At 41.4% G+C, this 24,756-nt stretch overlaps 1 protein-coding gene across 1 annotated transcript in view; it reads right to left on the bottom strand.

The window, feature by feature from the left end:
• ksr2 (kinase suppressor of ras 2) overlaps positions 1-24,756 on the bottom strand; it is a 365,578-nt gene that overhangs the window by 117,511 nt on the left and 223,311 nt on the right. Inside the window, exons 6-7 of the mRNA XM_078421757.1 lie at positions 15,001-15,070; positions 3,525-3,608 (exon numbers count right to left, since the gene is read on the bottom strand). Of these exons, the coding sequence (XP_078277883.1) occupies positions 3,525-3,608; positions 15,001-15,070 (154 nt within the window). The remainder of the gene's footprint in view (positions 1-3,524; positions 3,609-15,000; positions 15,071-24,756) is intronic.

Genomic DNA, 24,756 nt, shown 5'->3' with positions numbered 1-24,756 from the left:
CTGGTAAAGATACTAGATACAAGGAACTGTCGATGCCACTTTACATGTCAGACTGATTGTTGGAGGGGGGAGAAAGCTGGAAGAGAGGCAGGGCGGGACAAAGTCTGGCAAGTGACAGATTGATATAGGTGATAGATCAATAGAACACTCCAACAACCCAGATTCAATGCTGACCTCCAGTGCTATGTGTATGGAGCTTGCACTTTCTACCTGTGAACAAGTGTTTCCTCCCAGTGCTCCACATTCCTTCCATATCCTAAAAACATATTGATTGGTTAGGTTAAGTGGCCACTAATTCTTCCTGGTGCAAAGGTGAATGGTAGAGTCAGGGAAAGTTAGTGGCCACTGATCCTCTTGATATTGAGCCAAGCAGGCTACCAAAGTAAGGAATTTATCCTCTAGATTTGTGGCCTATTTTTGGCAAGCTTCAGGATAGCTAATGTCAGTTTGTCACTTAGGCCAAAGAATCAGTTTTAGCCTCCAAAAATCCATGGAAAATGGCAGGACCAGAGATCAGATCCCCGTGGTGGTCAGCTTCCATACCATTTACTGCCATATTTAGTTTAGAGATACAGCATGGAAACAGGCCCTTGGGCCCACCAAGTCCACGCCAACCAGCAATTATCCATACATTAGTTCTATCCCACATACTAGCGACAATTTACAGAAGCCAATTAACCTACAAACCTGCACGTCTGTGGAATGTGGGAGGAAACCGGTGCACCTGGAGAAAACCCATGTAGTCACAGAGAGAACTTACAAACTCAGACAGCACTTGTAGTTAGGATCGAACGGGGTCTCTAGCGCTGTAAGGTAGCAATTCTACCACTGCGAGCCTGATCAGTGGATTATTCAGATTCACAGTAGTTTATTATGTAGGAAGGAACTGCAGATGCTGGTTTAAACTGAAGATAGAAAAATAGAAAAACAGAAAAATAGGTGCAGTAGTAGGCCATTCAGCCATTAGACCCTTCGAGCCAATATGATCAAGGCTGATCATCTAAAATCAGTACCCTGTTCCTGCTTTTTCCCGATATCCCTTGATTCCTTTAGCCATAAGAGCTAAATCTAACTCTCTCTTGAAAACATCCAGTGAATTGGCCTCCACTGGCTTCAGATAGTCTGAAGAAGGGTCTCGACCCAAAATGTCACCTATTTTATTAAATATACCAGAGTGTAATGAAATTATTTGCTCACATGAAGGTCATAGCATAAACAGCATACATGGTAGTGACAGATACAAGAATAAATATAATGATGAATGGATGGTGCAAAGATTGAAGGGCAATATGAAGTAGTTCAAAAAATTACTAGAAGTGTAGTTACGGAATAACCACATGAAGTAGAGTTAAGAGTGAGGAAATGTGGCAGTACCCCCGGGAAGGGTGTGTGAAGAGGTGAATGGTTCAGAAACCTGAGAGCAGTGGGAAAGATGCTGTTCTCAAGTCTGGGTAGGTTCCTCTGCCTTTAACACAACCACAGAAATCCCTTTCATTGAGTATGAAATCAAAGAAAAATATTGTTGCAAAAAATGGAGTAACTTGCTGAATGTAGTGTTGGCGCATGTATTTTATACATGAGAACCTTCGTTTGTTGTCCTCTACACAATGCCTACTGGAAATAGAGATATCTGGGAGCTTGTGGTGGTCACAAACAATTGCTGGAGCCATGAGTTGGCATTGTGTCGCTTAATGCAGTTCAGACTGAGAACTATGCAAAATATGAATAACTACAAAGAAGTATTCTTCCGAGTGTCTTTTAGCAAAACTATAAAATCGTGAACACGAAACATGCTATGATTTCACCACCAATTATTTCCTTTGTTTTCTCATCTGAGCTATGTCAATTGCTAGATTTAGAACCTAATTTTACTTGTTGTTTTATTTGGCTGTTCCTGAAGGCTAGGTGGAGAGTCAAAGCTGGATGTCCATTGTGTAAACCTGAACGTTTCGCTGTTGATTCTGCCATGAGTCATCGCAAAATTGGCTTTAAATCACAATATCAAGATTGGCTTTACATATTATGATGCACTAATTTTATCTAAATAGTGTAAGCCTAAAATCAGCAGCTGAATATTTCAAATCATCAAAACTATTAACTTCTGATTTTCCAAGAAGAATCAGATACAGATGGAACACACTGGTAACAGTTCCCTGTGTCTTACCAATACACAAAAGAAAACATATTATTTCATTAAAAAATACACGTATTTTGGCCTGAACTATTTCTACTTCTTTGTCTATTTGTGCATTAATTCAGTCAGATGCACAACTGCCACGTAGGGTGACCGAATATCTGATATCCACTGACATTAGAAAACTACCTGACTTCTCTCCAGTGCCTAGGTTTCATGCTATCTCTAGTGAGAAATAATATATTACATGAGCTACATAGGCATTCATAAGTGCATTTTATTTAAAAAAACAGAACATGGACACACAACAGTATCGCACAGGGTCTTCGGCCCACAAGGTCTTTGCCAAACATGATGCCAAGACCAACTCTTATCCACCTGCACATCATCCATATCCCTCAATTCCCTGCATATCCAGGCACCTATCTTAAAATCTCTTAAATGGCACTATTAAATCAGCCGCCACAATTACCTCCAGCAGAGCATCCCACACTCTCACCACCCTATATAAAAAATACTTGCCCCGCACATCTCTCTTAAACTTTGCCCCTCTCAACTTAAAGCTATGCCCTCTAGTATTTGATATTTCCATCCTGAGAAAAAGATTCTGGCCATCTATCTATGCCTCTCATAATTTTACATACTTCTATCGGGATTCCCTGCAACCTCCTGCGTTCCACAAAAAACAATCCATATCTGTCCAAGCTCTCCTAGTAGCTAATACCTTCTGATCCAGGTTTCATTCTGGTGAACCTCCTCTGCACCCGTTCCCAAGCATCCACAATCTGCCTTTAATGGGGTGACCTGAACTGCATGCATCACTCCAAATGCCGACTAATCAAAGTCCGACAAAGGTGCATCGTTACTTCCTCACCCTTATACTCAACGCCATGACCAATGAAGGCAAGCATACCATTTGGAAAGCTATATTTCATTTCTGTAGAAGGCAACTATAATTGCACAAATTTGCACTCTACGTTGCTTTCAGGCACAGCTTAATGAGTAGCACTCGTGCTTCTGTGTAGAGTAGCTTGAGGATTTTGTAATTAAAAAAATGTGCATAGCAGATCTAGGTTTACATTCCAGTATGGGATGAGAAATTAAATCACGGCCCCATGTAACAGCTCAAGTGGACCATGGTACAATTTGGTGACATAGTTATCCCTCATTGACATAAGTAAAAGGCACATACTCTCTGGTTAATATTGCTGAAATTAGGCAAGCAAGGAATACACATTCTGAACTTATTTGTAGGAAAGAACTGCAGATGCTGGTTGAAATCGAAGGTAGACACAAAATGCTGAAGTACCTCAGCGGGACAGGCAGCATCTCTGGAGAGAAGGAATGGGTGACGTTTTGGGTCAAGACCCAAACTTATTTGATTACATACTTGCAGTTTTTGCATTTCAAGCCAAAAAGCATCCCTTTCCCACATACTGTGCAGGTCTGAGACATCCAATACTTGGTGGAAAATCTGCAGGAAAGATCAAATAAAATCATTTATTTAGGATTAATCACTTGCATTATTATTTTCAATTAGACTGAAAACAATACCACCATGTACAGGCAGGTTAAAGGGAAAGTAAAATATACAGTAAACTGTGAAGTTATTAGCTCAGTATTGAAAAATGAAACTGCTTTCGATCTGGCGTAAGCTCGAGCTTATGTTTGATGTTGCAATACGTAAGCTGAAGTTGTTGAAGAAAGCACCATTCAGCACTTGGAGTTATAGAATTATATATTTGCTCGCATTAGTCTGTATCTTTCTGTGCCTTGCTATTCAAGTGTCCATCTAAATTCCTCATAATTATTGTATCTGATTCCATCACCTCCTCTGACAGCAAGTTCCAAATATCAACCACTTGGTGTAAAAAGACTCCCTACCAATCCCCTTGAAAACTCCTTCCCCCACCTTAACCTATGCCTTTTTGTTCTTGATACCCCTACCACGGGAAAAAGAAAACAACTATCTATCATATCAACATCACTCATAATATAATACACCTCCATCTTGGAATCCCTCATATTTCTTTGCTCCAGGGAAATTGAGCCCAAGAAAGTTATCACTTTCTTAGGCTCAATTTCCCTGGAGCAAAGAAAAATGAGGGATTCCAAGATGGAGGTGTATTATTTGAGATGCAGTACCTGAGCACAATATTGAAAGTTTTTAGGAGTTATGTGTAGGTAATTCTGGTAGGAAGTGTCCACAATCTAGGTCAGTGGTAATCTGGATAATTCCTTTAGTTTATTCCTGTGACATCGTGATGGATTATTAATATTTTGGAATATGACACAAAACCGATGGTGCTGTGGGTAGCAAGGAAAGTTATCACTTTCTGCCCATAACTAAAGTTCTCCACCCAGATAGTATCCTGATGAATCTCCACTGCCCGCTCCCCGGTACAATCACGTTCTTCATGCTAAATGATGGCCAGAATTGCAAACAATATTCAAAATGTGGTTCTACCAGTGTTTTGTAAAGTTGCCATATAATCTCCCAACTTTTATTTTCTATGCCCTGACCCATAAAAGCAAGCATGCCAAAGGCCTTCTTCACCATCCAATCTGTTTGTGTTGATGGTTCAAGTTGAACCATCAACATTCGTTAGTACCCTACCGTTTATTGTATTTACCCTACCCTATTTGACATCTCAAGAAATAGGGAAAAGGTGGTAAGGATTCCTCATACTTGTCAGGATTAAATTCCATCTGCTAATGCTCTGCCAAACTTTCCATCTGATCTACATAACCTGCTGTAGTCGTAACATTCCTTGCTACCCACAGCACCATCGGTTTTGTGTCATATTCCAAAATGTTAATAATCCATCTATACTGGCACACTATGTCACAGGAATAAACTAAAGGAATTATCCAGATTACCACTGACCTAGATTGTGGACACTTCCTTCCAGAATTACCTACACATAACTCCTAAAAACTTTCAATATTGTGCTCAGGTACTGCATCTCAACTAATTAAAAGCAGATAGAATCCTTTTGCAGAATGACTCAATTCCTCTGAAAATATTTGCAAGTGGATGAGAAAAAGTTCCCACTAAGTCTGTCCATCCCACCTACAAACTATACATGTATTTTATTTTTGATGAATTAACACGAGTTGTTCAAGATATGGTTCCACTGCATACTCAGTCTGAACTGGATCAAAAACAGGATCAGTTTCTGAACAGGGATTTTATAACTTCCAGCTACCCACTCTCTGAATAAAGAAGGACTTCAAGGGCAAGGTGTACTGTGTATAAGATCTTTCAAAGTCAAGTATGGTGAATACGACACAAAGTAAGGTTCTTCATAACCAATGCATTAGTCTGCAAGTCTCATTATCAATTTTGCTGACCTTTATTGAGTTTTCAGTTAAGATTGAGTACAGCTAAGCCAATGGTTATTTGCTTGATTCTAATTTCTAAAATGCATTACCTCCCAAGGCCATCAGGATCCTCTCAATGTCAAGGGCATGTTATCATCAAGACCCAATCTGCCCTTTTCACCAATGGTGTAAGTGTGGTGGCTTCCACATCAATCAAATTTTCTGTGAACAAAACCATATGTTTTCTTGTGGGTCCACAGGTGACGGAATTCAGAAAGCAAAGGATGTTATTATTCATTGCTAAGGGGAATAGAGTAGCGATGTTTTATGGAGCAATGATGAGATCACATCCAGATTACTGTACAGTAAGTTCTTCTTATTTAAGAAGGATGTTGATGCTTTGGAAGCAGTTCAGAGGTTTACGAGACTGATATCTGGAATGGGCACAAAGACCTGGAGTAACTCAGCGGATCAGGCAACATCTCTGGAGAACATAGATAGATAACGTTTTGGGTTCCGGACCTTTCTTCAGACTTTAGGTCAGAATATGGTTGAAGAGCAGTAGGAATCACAGAGGAGAAACAGTGAGAGGGGAGCTTACAGAACTCCCCTTGGAGAGACGAAGATAACTTCTTCAAAGTAGGCATACTGTGATGCTAAAGAAAGGTCCTGACCCAAAATGTCACCTATCCATGTTCTCCAGCGATGTTGCATGGCCTGCTGAGTTACTGCAGTACTTTGTGTCCTTTTTCTGTAAACCAACATCTGCAGTTCCATGTTTCTATATCTGGAATGGCCAGACTGTTTTAAGAGGAAAGATTGAACAGGATAGGTTTGTGTCTACTGGAGATTGGAAATAGTGAGGCAGGACTACATTAAAATATGTTGGTTTCTGAAGAGTCTCGACCAGATGGTTGTGAAAAGGACATTTCATTGTGAAGAATTATTTAAGAGTAGCATAAGACTTTGGAATTCCCTTCCTCAAGTAGGTAGTGAAACTAGGCTTGTTGGTTATTTTTAAGGCAGGGGATCGTGAGATTCTAGATTGGCAAGGGAGTGTAGGTTGAGCAGGCTTGTGGAGCCGACTAATCAATTTCTTGACATGTACAGGTGTCAGGGTTATGGGGAGAAGGCAGGAGAATTGGGTTAGGAGGGAGAGATAAATCAGCAATGGCGGAGCAGACCAGATGGGCCAAATGGCCTAATTCTGCTCTTTCCACATGATCTTGTGACCTATTCCAAGTCTCTATGCTCATATGTATGCTCCTTAGGGACTCTCCCTCTTCCCTGTTTGATGCGAGCTTCACTTCCATAACCCTCTGATATTTATCGTGCATTCGGATTATTCTTATTAGGAGTTACCTAATAAGCTACCAACCAAAATTATTTCTGCTGGGGAAATCTAATCGGCTTGGATGTGGGACCAAATGTCTGTTCAGAAATGAGGAATGTGATTTTAAAAACAACTTAGCCTATAAATGAGAATATCTGAACCCTGTCTATAACACCATGTCCACCTTGTGAATGGAAGGGCTATGCAACATATGTAGCACATTTTTCCTATAATATTTGAAGTACTACAATTGATAATTTAACCCTTCTTTGTTTTATATTAGTGTGCAGTATTTCACTGAGGAACGGTGCTAAATAACTCTAAGTCCCATGCATGCTGAGTCAGTAAGGGGCAGTCACTGAGGCTATAACTCAAGATTATTACTGGAACCTTACTTTACGTACATGCTTTTGCAGGATATCACTTACATTGTCTCCCACAGTTAAAAAGTCGAACCATATTTACAATCAAGGCAAGTACTTTCCTTCATTTGTGAGGGGACCTCGGTGTCTCCAGCAAGGTCAGCAGTTCTTGCCCATCCTTGATTGCCCTTGAGGTCATAGAGGCACAGAGCTCTATAGCACAGAGGCAGGCATTTCAGTTCAACACAGTCGTCATGCCGACCAATTTGCTTAACCGAGCTAGTCTCACTTGCCTGCATCTGGCCCACATCCCTCCAAACCTTTCCGATCCTGTCCTGTCATGTATCTGTCCAAGTTTCTTTTAAATATCATAATTGTGCCAAACTCCTCTGGCAGCTCCTTCCATATACGCATCATTGGGTGGTGAATCTGTGAAATTCAATTTCACAGACAGCTGTGGAGGCCAAGTCATTGGGCATTTTTAAAACAGAGATTGATAGGTTCTGGACTAGTAAGGGCAATAAAGGTTATGGGGAGAAGACAGGAGAATGGGGTAAAGAGTGTAAAATAGAAAAACCATGATCGAAAGGAGGAGCAGACTCAACGGGCCAAATGGTCTAATTCTGCTCTTATGCCTTATGACTTTATGATCCTCTGTGTGTAAAAGTCTCCTCTCAGATCTGTTTGAAATCTTTCCCCTCTCACCCTAAACCTGTGCCCTCTATTTTTAAACTTTCCTTTCCTGGGGAAAAGACTGTGCCAATCACTGCATATATACATCTCATGATTTTATAAACCTTGAAAATGTCATTCCTCGGCTTCCTATGCTCCAGGGGAAAAGTCCTAGCCTATCCACTGCATTACCACTTTCATGGAACTATGAATCTGCACTTCTCTACCTCTGTTCTACAAAACTCCACAGGTCCTACCATTTACTACATAACTCCTGCCTGGTATGGCTAACAAAGATGCAACACCTTGCATTTATCTGAATGAAACATCATGTTGGTGTGAGCTGCCTTCATGAAATGCTTTCATCCTACTGGGGCTAATACCCTCACAGTGCTATTGGGCAGTGAGTTCCAGGATTTAGACTCAGCAGTGAAGGAAAGGTGATACATTTCCAGATCAAGATGGTCTGTGACTGCAGGAAAACCTGCAAGTGGTGGTGTTCCCATGTGCCTGCTGCCCTTGTTCTTCTCTGAGGTACAAGTCACGTGTTTAGAGGTTGGTTTTGTAGTGTCCTGGACAAGCATCGGCAGTGCATTTTGTAAACGGCACACATCACAACAACAGTGCAGCAGTGGTGGAGGGAATGAAGGTTAATGGTGAATGATGAGTATTAATCAAGCATGCTGCTTTGTCGTGGAGCATGTTGAGCTTTTTGAGAGTTGCTTGAACTATTGGCGGAGAATATTCCATCATGCTCCTGATTTGTGCCCTGCACATAGTGGACAAGCGTTGGGGTGTTAGGAAGTGAATCACTCACCAAAGAATACTTCTGATCTGCTTCTATAAACATGTTACTTACATGCCTGGTTTAATGAGTTTTTGGTCAGATGGTGCCAACGATGTTAATGGCAGAGGACGATGATTGCAACACCTTTGGATGCTTAGGTTAGGTAGTTAGACCACATCTATTTGGAGATGCATGTTGTCTGGTACTTTTGTGGTATGAACATTACTTGACACTTACCAATCCATCCCTGAATATTCTCTACATTTTCCTGCATGCAGTCATGAGCTGCTTCATTTTCTGAGTTGCAAGTAGAATTCAGCCCTGTGCAATCATCAGCAAACATCCTCACTTCTGATATTGTGATGAAAGGAAAGCCATTCATGAAGCAGCAGATGAAGGTAGGACCTGGGACAAACCTTGAAGAACTCCTGCAGTCATGTCTGGGGCAAAGATGATGAACCTCCAACAAACACAATCATATGCTTTAGTGTGAGGTCTGACTCTCACCCAGTTTTACCAGAGTTCCTTGACAATACACTTGGTCAAATGCAGCCTTGATGTCAAGGGCAATGATTCTCACCTCACCTCTGGATTTCAACTCGTTGGTCCATGTTTAGACCGAATCTGTGATGGTGAATAATCCGAGTGAACTCCCAACTGAGCATCGGTGAACAAATGTAGTTCAGAAAGTGCTGCTTGAAAGCACCATCAATGGCATGTTCCATCACTTTGCTGTATATCTCCGATTCAATCTTTTTCCTTTCAATTACTTGTTACCTTCTCCATTTTTGCATTGCGTAACAATGAAGTTCAATATGTTTTACCAATTCATTGCAGCATCTGTATATACCTGTGGTTTTGGAGGATGCGGAGGTTGGGATCGGAGGTTAATAAAATGTGAGTAATATGGTCTGACAGATCTGAATTCAGAAGGATTTTCCATTTATCTTGTTACAGGAATAACACTCAATGGTTTAACACACTACAACAGTTAAAATGAAAATTTACTGACCCATTACATACGTACAATGAAGGATGCTCTACTTTATTGGATTTTTTTTTTCAAACTTACTTACGAGGGAAAAGATGGAAATTAAGTCTTAGCTAAACAGCAGGTAACCTAATTGTCTTGCATAAGCTTTATACAATAAAAATGAAAGTATCACGCTTCAGAAGATTACTATCTGTCCTGACAGGTGAGCAGCGAATGACAAAACAAATCTAGAGAAATATATTCTGAATTGAGATCTGTTTCAACACAAACCAAGATTTTTTTTTCTTGTTGTCTAAGAAAGTGAGTCAATAATTTTAATAAATCGGGTGGATTGATGAGGCAGCATTGAATAAGTTGTAATGCATTTTGTTCTTGTTCTTCCAAATAAACTTTCCCCAGTAAGAGAATTAGTTGAGCCTGTCCTGATGGTAAAAAAGGTACAGCTCATCCCTCACAATGTTTCTGCCTGAACAAATCTGCATTCTACACTCCCTACATATGTGGCTACGCAAATTAAGTTTCAATTTGTTTCCTCATGTTCTTCTGTCTGTAAATGCCTGTATTCAAAGTCATTATTCCCTTCCCAACTTTGGCCTCCAGCCCAATACAGACCTTTCCAGTCCACCACCATCTCTGCACCTTAAAATGTACATGTGTTCTACATTTTCCAGCTCAGATGAATGACTCTGACTAGAAACGATGCCTACCCTCAAAGATGCCCTGCTGAGTAGTTACAGCTTGTTCTGTTTTCATTTATTCTTTTTATTTATCCATAATATACTGAGCATAATTTACCTACGGAACAACATTGAGAGTAGGAGCATCGAAATAAGCGCTAAACACATGCAGCCATTAAACCTTGCAACGCTATAACGTTCCAGTGCACGCAAAATCCAAGGTGCCATGCATTGTTGATCAAGAAAGTGGCAGTATTTACCCAATTTACTGCCATGCTTCTAAGAGGCTGCCATGAAAGGGCTATGCTCCAAGTTACATAAGAGTAATGAAAGCAAATCCTCACTGACAACTGAGAACTAACCATTCACTGTGGAGACAGCCCTGTGGATGAGGCAGCAGTGGCAACAATGGCAACAAAGTATCTTGTTTTGGATTACCATAAAAAAGGACTACGCCTTGCCATCTCTATAGAATATAGTAATCATAAATAAAACAAAAGTGCTTTATTTAGTATAAAACAGAACAAAACTTTAAAAATTCAACATAAAAGCCTTTTCCTCTTGGACCAACTCATTAAAATGATAAAATTCAATTAAACTCATCTGATAACTGATAATCTACTTGGCAAATATTCTACTTGCGTTTCAGGCAGATATAATTTTCCTATTACAGACATAGTGCTCTTCTGTATCTCCTGAAAAGTTGTTCCTTTACTGTCGTGGAAGACGTACATGTCGGTGGTGGAAGCATTGATGATTTGGTGCCCTGATGTATCTGGTTTCTGGATGCTGTATTCTACCAGGAATGGCTGCAGTCTGAGGAAGTTGACTGTGTGGCATGGCTAAGGCATTACCTGAGAGCCTGTGGTGAGATGATAAATCCTGACATCCGAGTAAAATCCAGAACACGTTACCATTGCAAAGGTATCCGTGTCTCTGCCAATCTTTGCAAACAACTTCCGCAGAAGAGCTGACTGCTTCTCAAGGGACATCTTCCCGAGGGACATCAATTTACTAATGCTGGCTCAGTTTAAAAAAAACCAGAATTACCCTGAAATTTCATGGTGGCACAAAGAAGTTGAATGGTGTTTTCTTCCTCTCCTTGAGGTAGAAACCTGCTATAATTCTTAAGTATTAAAAGTATTAAAAGTGACTGGCACTGGACTCCAGAGTAGAAGGTCCTACCTCCTGACACTCCTTGACCTCTGCATGATAAGAGAGAAGTGTGAAGTAAACTTGTTATGCTCCTGGTTATCTCTTGCATTTGCTACAACATGCTGAACAATGTGCCAATCACTTTATTGTGCTTCCCACTACTCATCTCCTGAATATTTTGCTCCCATGGTCCTTACTATTTCTGTGGCCCAGTATGACAGTGTAGAGTTACACTCCAGCAAGCAGGTGCAATACTTTCACTCCATTCTTATCTGAGTGTTGCCCCAATTGTGGGTTGATTTTCCCCACACAAATGTCTGCCTATTTGGTACTAATATTTAGTATCCAAACAGGCTGCCGTACTGTTAGCAAATTCCTCGTTCTTCATCCTCCTGCTTCTCTTTGAGAGAACTTCAGATAGCTCCTTCCTTGTGAGCCTGCAACCACATTATTGATATGTTGTTTGTCACTCATTTTCCAGTAAGACGATGATATATAGTCTATAGTATCGTAATGTGCAAAAGATGTCAAACAAGGGCAGGATCTACACAGTAAATGGTTGGCCTCTTGGTAGTGTTGAAGAGCAGAGGGATCTAGGAGTATAGGTGCATGGTTCCTTGAAGGTCGAGTCGCAGGTGGATAAGGTGGTTAAAAAGGCTTTTGGCACTTTGGCCTTCATCAATCAGAATATTGAGTATAGAAGTTGGGAGGTCATGCTGCAGTTGTATAAGATGTTGGTGAGACCGCATTTAGAATATTGTGTTTAGTTCTGGGCACCATGTTATAGGAGAGATATTGTCAAGCTTGAACGGGTTCCGAAAAGATTTACGAGGATGTTGCCAGGACTAGAGAGTGTGAGCTATAGGGAGAGGTTGAGTAGGCGGGGTCTCTATTCCATGGAGCGCAGGAGGATGAGGGGAGATCTTATAGAGGTATACAAAATGAGAGGAATAGATCGGGTAGATGCACAGAGTCTTTTGCCCAGAGTAAGGGAATCGAGGACCAGAGGACATAGGTTCAAGGTGAAGGGGAAAAGATTTAATAGGAATCCGAGAGGTAACTTTTTCACACAAAGGGTGGTGGGTGTATGGAACAAGCTGCCAGAGGAGGTAGTTGAGGTTGGGACTATCCCATCATTTAAGAAACAGTTAGACAATTACATGAATAGGACAGGTTTGTCCTATTCATAGGAGGGTTATGGACCAAGCGCAGGCAAGTGGGACTAGTGTAGCTGGGACGTTGTTGGTTGGTGTGGGAAAGTTGGGCCGAAGGGCCTGTTTCCACACTGTATCACTCGATGACTCTATGTCGCTAATTAGACCAATCTGGGCACAAAAGGTAATTCACGCGAGTGACAGAGTTGTGGGGATGCTGCAGCATCTGTGGGTCTTGATTTCTGAGTATCTCTTTGCCACTTTGCTTCCTCCATTCCAACTTCCTCAAATAAATGAGCAGACACGTTAAACAGGGCAATCCACTGCTTTTCTTTTCCAGTAGTCTGCTTCAATGTTGTATTTATTCAATGCTTTAACCTCCACAGCTCTCTAGACAGAGAATTGTATATATGCATAACTCTTTGAGGGAAGAAATTCCTCCTGATCTCTGTTTTTGATGGGTGAACCATTATTCTGAAACCCTCTAGTTCTATATTCTCCCTTTATCCTCTCAGCATCCTTCCTGTCAAGCACCATCAGTATATTGTGTTTCAACCAGGGCATCTTTCGTTCGTCTACACCCCACTGGGTACAGGTTCATTCTGCCCCAAATTTCCTCGTAAAACAAACTTTCATCTCAGTAACAGCCCAGTGCACCTTTTCTGAACTACCTCCAATGCAAATATACCTGCTCAGATAAGGTCAATACTCCATACAGCATTCCAGATGTAGTCTCATTAGTCTGAAAAAGGGTCCCGACCCGAAACATCTGTCCAGTCCCTGCACAGATGCTGCCTAATGCATTAAAGCTTTGTGTTTTACTCTCTTTAGTCCCATGTATGACAGTAGATAGACTTCTGTACTTGTAACCTTTGCCCTCCTTACAACAATAGCCATGTTTTCATTTGCCTTCCCAATTCCTCGTTGAACACATAATTTGCTATATTTCATATACAAGAATACTCAAAACCTTCCGTACTGCAACATTGTGGGGTTTTTTCATTTTTAACAACCTTCTGTTTTTCTTACTAAAGCAAGTTCATGCTTTGATACATTTTATTCCATTGAAATATTTTTCACTGGTCATTTAATCAAGCTGCGCAGGGAATGTCACTGAATAAACTGAGAGGCATATTTTTAGTCTAGAGACGATGAAGAATTATGAATTGGCAGAAAAATGGCAAAGAACAGACTGTCTTTGATCTTACTGAATGGAACCGCCGTCCTCTCTATCTTCACTCTGCTTCTTTGTTAGTTAGCCAATCTTCCATCCATGCTGACATGTTACTTCTAATTGTCTATGCTCCTATCTTGTGCAGCAAGCACATAACCTTTTATGTGGCACCTTAAATGTCTTCTGGAAATTCAAACACTAAATCTACTCATTCTCAATTTATAGAATGTCAAAAAACTCACGAAATATTGTTGCTCCTCCCCTTTTGTGAAATAATGCTGACTCTTCGTTTTATATTAAGTTTTGCTAAATGCCTTGTTGAAGTTTCCTAATGACAGAAGTTAGTTTAACTGGCTTTCTGACTCCATGTTCATTTCCTTCCACAGATACTTCCTGACCCACTGAGTTCCTCCAGCAGTTTGTTTTTTACTGGCATTTAATTGGCTGCTGTACAATTCACAATGCCTTTTTCAGAATGCGAGGAGTATTATCAGATAATATTCAATGTATCCACTACTTCTGCAACCATTTGCTATAAAATTCTAGGATTCTGACCATCACGTCCATAGAGGTCGTCAGTCTCCTTAGATTGTGTGGTACTTGTTTCTCTGGTTATTGTGATCATTTCATGTTCTTTCCTCTTTCTCTCTTCCCCCAGGATTTTCTCTTACCGGGATACATTTTGTGCCTATGATTACGAAGATGATCATCTCTTATTTCCTATAATTTATCTCTAATCTCATCCTTTAAAGTAGATTTTCGTAATCTCCTTTTTATTTACTTTCAGAGGCTCGTGTGGCCTCTTTTCTTATATTTTGCTCATTTAATTTCACAATCTTGTGGGATTGAAGGTTCAAAACCGAGTCAGAGAATATGCACATTTGTGCATCTTTAAATTAAATATAATCTGGTGATTTCAAACTTCTCTTTTGATCATTTAGACCTTCTTTGTAACTTGGGCAGCATTCAGGATTAATCAGTTATATTCACTGATTTGACTACTAATAAGTTGGCATCGCCAGTGAGATTTCTCTGATGTGATTAGTACTGGTCCCATTCAAAGATATCTTGATGTTCAAAGTCCCTTTTCTTTTCCTTCAAGAGCAATTTAAATCTGTATTTCTTGGTTTTATTGATTTGCTATTGCATGTGTTACTACTAAAGTTGTGATTAACACTCACTGCAGACGTCTAATTCGAGTGACGCTTTCATCTTAACATTCATTGTTCCATACCTGTGTTTTATTGAATTCCCAAGATCTCTGCGGGGAATCTGTGGGGACCATCGAGGCACTGACAATGTATCTGAACAACATGAGAAGAACAAAATGAGAATATCAGTTAGTACCACATACAAAAAAAAATAAGCAATTGTATGATGTGCTCTTATTTCTCAGTTGTGTAAAATATAACTTGCATTTGATTACCAATCTTTAACTATGATTGGAATTTACAAAGGAAATAGTCAGAATGCTATTTTAAAATTACATTCTTAACAAATTTATATTAAATGCGGAATTGTGTTGTTTAGGCTCAGTTTCTTGTTAAAAGGTATTTTGTGTGTTTCATTAATACTTCCTGCAATTCACAAGGAGCACAAAAAGTCTCACCTTGCGATAGCTATCTTGGTAAGTGTCAGTTCACCCACAACACTCCAGACTGGATTGCAGCGGTTAGTTAGATTTGCAACAAACTGAATATGTTGATGCTTCTACCAACTGATTTATTAAGGCAATTACAGTTCATAATTGGAGCTACTTTCAACAAGACAGTTGTAGTTTTATCAAATGTTTAAACATTATTAATATATGTCATTTAGATGAGAATATGAAGAGCATGAGGCACACTGGGATATATTTAAAGTGCTTTGCTGCCTGCAGCATGTATACTTGAGTTTATTACTCCTCCAAGTGTTGTCTGTACTTCAATTTTATTTTCTACATAATTGCAAACAAAACCAAGGCACCAAAGCGAAAAAACATTAGAAACAAGACTGATTTCAAGGACCAACTTTGATGGTGGAGAAGCAAGGAGCAAGAATGATTACAGGCTAAAAGATAGTCACAACAAAAATCATTCAGGTTGCACTGTAGCAAATATGGTCAAAAGCTCAATAACATCTCCTCCTTTCTCCACAGTGCTCAATTAAGTTTTTCTTCCCAAATCCGCTGCATCTTTTCAAGACCATTCCGTCAAACAATACCACTGAAATCATTGCCCACAAAATTCCCTGTGCTCCCTGAACACACCAAGGCTTATTTCACAATCTATCCAGTATTAGGCTTTTTCACAGTGGAAGCTTACAATGGTGCAGACTCTGTACAGCGCAGCACTCAACATCTCAGCAGAGGTTGGAAGAATGAGGGGTCTCATGGTGGGGGTGGGGGGTGGAGAGGAGGGGGGATTGGGAGAGCGGGGGGGGGGGGGGGTAGGGGTTAGATAAAAAAGCCACAGCATTTCTTGTGGACAGGGTATGGGTTCAGAATATTTGATGAATGGATTGTTCAGGGATGGGGGTGGGGTGTGGGTGGGGGGAGGGGCAAGTGCCTTGGAGACTCAAAGGATATTCCTCTCCTAGAAATTCACAGGCCCTGAGGTTAGAAATATCTCCAGCAATTTGTCCTGGACCAACCACATTGAAACTATCACCAAGACAGCACACCAACGCCTTTAATTACTTAGTAGGTTGGAGAAGTTCAACATGTCCCCAACAATTCTCATCAACCTCTACAGGTGCCCCATAGAAAGCACTTTATCGGGATGCATCACAGCATGTTTTGGGAATAGCTCCACCCTAGTCCACAAGAAATTGCAGAGAGTTGTGGATGTAGCCCAGTCCATCACTCAAACCAAATCTCCCTTCCATTGACTCCATCTACACTTCACGCTGGATCAGCAAGGCATCAGCATTATCAGGGACCAGTCTCTCCTGCGTCCCTGTTCTCCCTCTTCTCCCCTCTCCCAAGAGGTACAGAAGCTTGAAAACGCATTTGTCCAGATTTAAGGATAGTTTCTTACCAGCTGTTGTGAGGTAACTGAACTGTCCTCTCACCAGCTCGAGTGCGGTCCTGACCTCCCATCTACCTCATTAGAGACCTTTGAACTAACTTTAATCGGACTTTATCGGGCATTATCTTGCATTAAATAATATACCCGTTATCCCATATTTGAACACTGGATGGCTTGAATGTAATTATGTATAACTTTTCGCTGACTGGAGAGCACGCAACAAAAAGCTTTTCATTGTACCTTGGTACACATGACAATAATAATAATAAAGAAAACTAAACAAAACAAGAAAATGTAGAGAATTGTGGACACAGTCCAGACCATCACACAAATCAACCTCCTTTCCATTGACTCTATTTACATCGCACTCTGCCTCGGCAAGACCAGCAGCATAATCAAGGACCAGTCGCACCCTGGCCACTTCCTCTTCACCCCTCTCCCATCGGGCAAAAGGTATAGAAGTGTGAAAATGCATACGTCCAGATCAGTGATAGTTTATTCCCAGCTGTTATCAGGCACTGAACCATCCAACCAACAACTAGAGAGCAGTCCTGAGCTACTATTTACCTCAGTGGAGACCCTTGGACTATTTATAATTGGACTTTACTGGCTTTATCTTGCACTAAACGTTATTCATGTTATTCAATTCAATTTCAATTTCAATTTCAATTCATTTCAATTTCAATTTAAAATACTTTATTGGCATGATAAGATACATCATTATATTGCCAAAGTATAGAACATAACATACATATTTAAAATGCATGAATATAAAAACAAGTTTACAATGCATGGGTCGATATGCCCTTGTACATATATATATATATTCACGCAATACATTTATAGCCTTTTATCGATTGTTACTCGTTCTTGCAGTTGTAAACAGTACAGCAAGGTAGCACGTTTAGTAGGTCGATATTAATTTCCTTAGTGTCAATTTATGTATGAGTGTATGTGTACATGTTGGTCATTCACTGTCTCTCAGGTTGTGGCATGCTGTAACGTATTGTGCGCCAAAATGTGCCGTATTTCCTTTGCCAAGGATTATTCTTAGTTTTGATATATCGTTTAGTTCTTTAAAATCTGGGGTCGTCAGACTGAGTTATTCACTTTATCACGGATCTGTACACGATGGATGGCTTGATTGTAATCATGTATTGTCTTTCCGCTGACTGGTTAGCACGTTAAAAAAAAGATTTTCACTGTATCATGGTACACATGACAATAAACGAAACTCAAACTAAACTCAAACTAAACTAAGAACACTATGATTACTACTGCACAGTTGCAGAGTGCTGACAGAAATATCACCATGCAATGCAATTTCATGGCATATATATTGTATCTAGAATGTTAATGAGGACCAGCACTGCAATTGGCAGCTTTTTCATATCTTATTGATACCACCTGGACATGTTTACATTAAAAATAGTCGTTTCCTCATGTTATAATCCTTTCCAAAAGGAAGATTAACTGTCTCTAGATGAGAGTATGAGAAGACCATCAAGTGGGTTTGTTTAATTCAAAAAGCTCATAACAGATTTCCTCTTGCAAACTTGCTCATAACAAAATAAAATGGCATCAATATACAAGGTGTGTCAGTAGTTTAGAAGTTGGGTGCAACTGCAATGTCACTCAAGAAAAACTTATCATCTGGGACAACATAGTTTGACATTGGTACACTATTATTCCCTTCATTTCCACCCAGCACGACACATGAGATTATGAATTACAGTTTGGAATGTAGCACCAGCCTCGTGCTTAATCAACAGCATCTCCCCAAATTCATGGCATCCATCACCCAGAAGAACAAGAGCAGTAGATTCATAGGAAATGCATTTCTTCCAAGTTCTTAATTCATATCTCACACAATCGTGAACTGGACACATATTGCAGTTCTTCCCACGCCATGGTGCCAAATTCCTGTATCACATTCCACACAGAGAGTCAATTTAAAAAGAATATATGAACTTATAAACTAGGAGCAAAGGGAGCACACTTGGCCTCTCAAGCCTTATCTCCCACTCAATAATATCATGGCTACCCTGATGGTAACATCAACTCTGCATTCCTATGTATTCACAGCAACATTCCACCCATTGCATACCAAGAATCTATCTATCTCGGCTTCACCGATATTCAATGACCTTAGAATCACAGTATAAGAGAAAAAAAAGCCTCATTGCCATCCTTAATGGCCTACCACTTATTTTTGAAATCACACTTAGGTCTATATTTTTCCACAATAGGAGCCATCTTGTAAAAGCTTTCTGGATTTTATCTGTTTCAATCAAGCCCCCCCTTCAGTTTCTAAACTTCAATGGATACAAGCTGAGAATATTCAACCTTACTCCATAAAACAACCTCTCTGTTTCATGTATCAACAGAATAAACCTCTAAATTTCTTGCATTGCATTGATTCGCTTTCTTAAATAAGGAGGCCAACAATGTGCATAAAACTCCAAATAAAACTCGAATGTGCCCTCCTTTTTAGAAACTTAACCTCCCTATTGTTGCATCCCATTCCTTTCATTATAACAGTAGCTTTGTGTACCTTTCTCGATTACAAACGATGCTTTATGTGGAACATGCAAGAGGATACCCAGATCTCTCTGGAAATAAGTCCAACCATCCCATTCACCTTGGACACTAAGGATCATAAATACTGCCTTTGCCATTAGTTCTATACCCTGGCAATGAATGTAAGAAAGGAGAAAATGATCAAACGAAAATGGAGAAAGTAGGCAGGGAAATATCTTAAGAGTGTTTACAAGCTTTCTTGACCTTTCTGCACAAACGACCATATTTACAATTGTGGTAACCGTATAATAACAGAAGCCTTACACCTGGATAATGATCCAAAGACTTTATTAACTACATAGCAAGCACGACCTCACGCCTGCACGTTCCACTTACACTAACCCGAATCTCACAAGCAGCGGTCACTCAAAAGCTAAAGGGGCGTAACTACAAAAGCATGACACATAACATGAGTGACACCATTACACTAATCTACATCCCCCCTCTTAAAGAATCAACAATGATACAGACCCATAAACTAAGCACATCATGCATAACAATCGGTGACAAACTGGAGGAAAGTTAGACATAGTTCGGATACTTCACAACCGGCCTGCAAACATGACCAGCACGTGCATGATAGAGACCATCTCCATTCTTCTTATCCGGGGAGAGAGCAGGTGATTCCACAGGCGAGGGAGACTGAATCAACGTCCCTGGAGACGAAGCAGCAAACTGGAACAGGCGATGAATGTGGAGGCGAAGATGGAACAGGCAGAGGAGCTGTTGCAGACATGGATTGTTGTGCTGGCAAAAGCATGCGAGTGCCACTAGGAGCAAACGGAAGCAAACTTGTATGATCTGGATTATACAGAGGAGGAACTGGCTCGTTCACAGGCAGGATGTGTCGCCTGTTACGTCGGTAGGTACCGCCATCGGCACTAACGATATATGAGCGTGGCTCTGAAGCAATTCCAGAGATTACTCCGATACGGTCATGGCCTTTGTCAGTCTGTAAGCGGACCACCTGCCCTTTGGTCAGTGGTGGCAGTGGCCTACTTGTCTTGTCAAACCATCGTTTCTGAATGTCACGCTTCTGTTGCAACCTGGATTGAACCTCCTCCGGTGGAAACACTTGTGGGACTAAAGCCTGATTGGCTACAGGCACTGTGGCACGGGTTTGTCTTGACAATAAACGTTGAACGGGTGAACCCAAGATGGGGTCACGGGAGATGTTGCGTAAGTTAAGCAGATCCAGGAATATGTCCGATTTTGCTCTGTGCGAACGTTCCGTGAGCTGTTTAGCACTTTTGACAGCCTGTTCAGCCAGCCCGTTAGACTGGGGATATTCCGGGCTGCTGGTGATGTGGCGAAAATTCCAGTGTCCAGCGAACTCCCTGAATTGTTGGCTGGTGAATTGACTGCCGTTGTCAGTTAGCAATTTGCCCGGGGATCCGTGGACTGAAAAGTGTCGAGATAACTTCGAAATCACTCCACTGGAAGTGGGGCTGCTGAGAAAATCAATGTCGAGCCATCCTGAATAAGAATCCACGAGCATCAGGTATTGTTTGCCATGCCAATCAAATATGTCAGCTGCGACTGTAGACCACGGGAGCTCAGGTACTGGATGTGAAAGAAGCGGTTGCTTTTGTTGGTGAGGAGCCAAACTGTTACGCATTGCGCAGGATGCCACATTCTCGGTGATGTATTCGGCCATGCCGGGCCAGTAAAACATGCTTCTCGCCCGTGAAACAGTGGCTTCAGCACCCGGGTGTCCCGCATGGACAGCGTTAAAATACCGATGGTACAGCGAGGCAGGAACCACGGCCTTGTGTCCTTTTAAAATAATGTCATCTTGGAGCACGAGCTCATTGCGGACAGCAAAGAAGGGCCGGACTGGCAGCGGAACGTTGTAGTGCTTGTCTGGCCAGCCGCGCTTAATGACGGAGGTTAGCGACCGTAGGGCACTGTCAACAGCAGTGTGGGCAACCAGGTCCTCCATGCAGGACGAAGGGATAAAAGACACACACATCACAACAAAGTCGTCATCCGGCGAGGGCGGACCCTCGCATGTCTTCCGGGGTGCACGCGAAAGAGTATCGGCCAGGTGCAAGTCCTTACCGCGTTTGTGGATCAGCACCATGTCATATTTCTGAAGTTGCAGTAACATCCGTTGTAGACGCGCTGGAGAGGTGTGGATAGGTTTGTTTATAATGTTGATCAGAGGTTGGTGGTCAGTTTTAATTGTGACAGTGTGGCCAATGATGAAATCATTGAATTTCTTGCAGGCAAAAACAATCGCTAACAGTTCTTTTTCAATTTGGGCATATCGTTGTTCTGTGTCAGTCATGGTGCGTGAAGCATAGGCAACAGGCTTATTGCCATTGCCATCATTCTGAAGGCATGCAGCACCCAGCCCGTGTTGTGAGGCGTCACAAGTAAGAGTAATCGGTAGTTTAGGGTCAAAGTAAGCCAGAGTCGGAGCATCAGACATCCGCCATTTAAGAGTGTCAAATGCAGTCCGTTGTTGCTCGTGCCAATTCCAAGCAGTCTTTGTGTGTAAGCTGGCGTAATGGGGCTGAAATTTCACTGAAGTCCTGAATAAATTTGCTCAAATAGTTGGCCATGCCAAGGAATCTCTGCAAACTGAGCACGTCTGTGGGTGCTGGAAGCTCGTTGATCGCACTAGTTTTCGCTGGATCAGTTTTGAGGCCGTCTTTGGTAAATATATGGCCTAAGTTTTTTACCTCATTCACTCTGAATTTGCATTTCAGAGGATTTAGCTTGAGATGGATGGCCTCGGCATGCTTCAACACTCTTGATAGATTGGCATCGTGCTGGTTGACCGTTTTTCCAGCAATGAGGATATCGTCCACTACAATGGAGCATGGGTAGCCCGCAAACAACTGCTCCATGGCTTGTTGAAATACTTCACTGGCAGAACATATACCAAAAGGCATCTGAAGAAATTTATAATGTCCGAATGGAGTGCAGAAAGTTGTCAGCTTAGAGGAGTTATGTTCCAGTGGAATCTGCCAAAATGAACTCTTGGCATCTAGCACCATGAATACAGTTGCTTCAGCCATCTGCGCAGCAATCTCATCCACAGTGCGCATGGGATAACGTGGTCGTTTGATCGCTGTGTTTAAGTCCTTGGGGTTGATACAAATCCGTATCTCGTCTCTGCTCTTCTTAGCAGCGACAACTACTGTGGAGACCCAGTCTGAGGGGTCAGATACGGGAGTAAGCACACCCAGAGATCCAATCTGTTAAGTTCACTTTGAACACGATCCCGCATAGCGTGGGGAATCTTATGAGCCAGACGAACAACTGGGATTGCCTCAGGGTCAATGGTAATTGTGTACCTGACAGGCAGCTTGCCCAGCTTATCGTTAAACAAATCTTTGTATTGTGTCAGAATTTGATGTGTAAAATCACAGTCTGTAGTCAGAGGACAGACAGAAGGGCTGAAAGTGATCAAACCCATATCTAGGCATGCAGCAGCACCCAGTAGGGATGGTACATTCTCACGTACCACGTAAAAATCCAGGATGTGGGCACGTGAGTTGAGACAGCAACGTAACTCAACTTGGCCGATGGGGTGTACCCGAGTTCCAGCAAACGGGACAAGTGATGTAGCTGTGGGAAATAAGGTTTCTGTGTTTTTCAGCTTCTGGAAGACAGCCAAACAGATAACGTTGCAGCGCGCTCCCGAGTCGACTTTGAGATAAAGGGTTTTGCCATTAATGAGCAATGCGACCTTGGGATCTAGCTGTTGGTGCATTGACAGACAAAGCATGTATATCAATCTCTGCACTTCCGCCAGCTGTTTGTAAAACCATGGGAACTGGGCGTGAGAACTCAGAGATTGAACCGTCATCATGGGCACGCGAGTTGACTGACTGTCTCGTTGCAAATCTGTTACTGCGTGATCGACAACACCTAATGAAATGGTTTAGTTTGTTGCAAAATCGACATAGTTTTCCATAAGCAGGGCAACGATCACGAACCGCGACATGTGAACCTCCACAGTTGAAGCAATTATCGATCAATCTGAGCTTGGTGACCGGCACTTGAGATAAACGAGGAGAAATTTGATAAGACATGCTGGCTGCATTAATTTCACGAGCAGCAGAGTGTCCCAGAGTTTTAATGTGAGCATCAGTCAATTCAGCTATGCCACAGCGGTTTTCAGCAGCCGCTAAGGTTAGGTCAACTTCCCGCAGTAATCCATCGCGCAACTTATCATTCAGTATGCCATGGATTAAACGATCGCGAACAAGACTATCATGAATATCTCCAAATTCGCATCGACTAGAGATATGTTTGAGCGCACTAACGTATAACTCAACAGGCTCTCCTTGTTTTTGATTCCTTGATAAGAATTTATGGCGTTCAATGCTCACATTGATTTGTAACTCACATAATTGTCGGAATTTACGTAGGAGACATTCAGGGTCACGGATAGACTCCGCAGCAATTTGGTCACCATTAGTGTCAACTCCAGCCGGTGCATAGTGAAATCTTCTGGCACGACGAGCAGCTTCCTTGCCCGCCAAATCAAGAAGGATTGATGCCTGAAGAGCAGGAACAGCCGTAGGGTGTGCAGCATCAATGTAGATTGAAAAATCTTCTTCAAAAACACGCCACCGTTCCATGAGATCTGCATCAAACACCAAGATCTCCGGTTTCCTGAGAGCAGAAGCCATCGCATACAGTAGAAAAATAACAAACTGAGATAAAAACACGAGGAAAACAATAGAATTTGGAGTAAGTCCGTACACGTCTGACACCATGTTGTGCTGACCATATAATAACAGAAGCCTTACACCTGGATAATGATCCAAAGACTTTATTAACTACATAGCAAGCACGACCTCACACCTGCACGTTCCACTTACACAAGCAGTGGTCACTCAAAAGCTAAAGGGGCGTAACTACAAAAGCATGACACATAACATGAGTGACACCATTACAATAATCTACAGGTATTTATTTCACAAAATGCTGGAGTAACTCAGCAGGTCAAGCAGCATCTCAGGACAGAAGGAATGGGTGACATTTTGGGTCGAGACCCTTCTTCAGACACTGACTATATTTACAATTTACCATCTACTGTTCTTACAATGTTGGAAATATAAATTTAGACAATGGACTGAGGCTTCCCACTTCTTTCGACTAGTTTGAATACTGGCATTCTGTATCCCAAAGATCCACAATATTTTTCCTGCTTCATATATCTAATTTATCTTCCCCGACTTGTGCAAGATAAGTTGAATAAATGAGGTAGAGAAAACACTGTGATCAAAACATTTACTGCTGTGTCTCAACTTTTCATAAAATATTACTAAATATTCTTCAAACTTGAAGTTCAATATTCAATCTACTTATCTAAACAAAGTCATTGCATTCCAAGAATCTTTTCAGTCAGTAAAGGTCGGGAGAGCAGCAGCAGGAGCAAG

This window comes from Rhinoraja longicauda, chromosome 25, assembly GCF_053455715.1.
Source record: "Rhinoraja longicauda isolate Sanriku21f chromosome 25, sRhiLon1.1, whole genome shotgun sequence".
NCBI lineage: Eukaryota > Metazoa > Chordata > Chondrichthyes > Rajiformes > Arhynchobatidae > Rhinoraja > Rhinoraja longicauda.
Note: the sequence above shows the minus strand (reverse complement) of the source record. Positions and strands in the feature narration are given on the sequence as shown.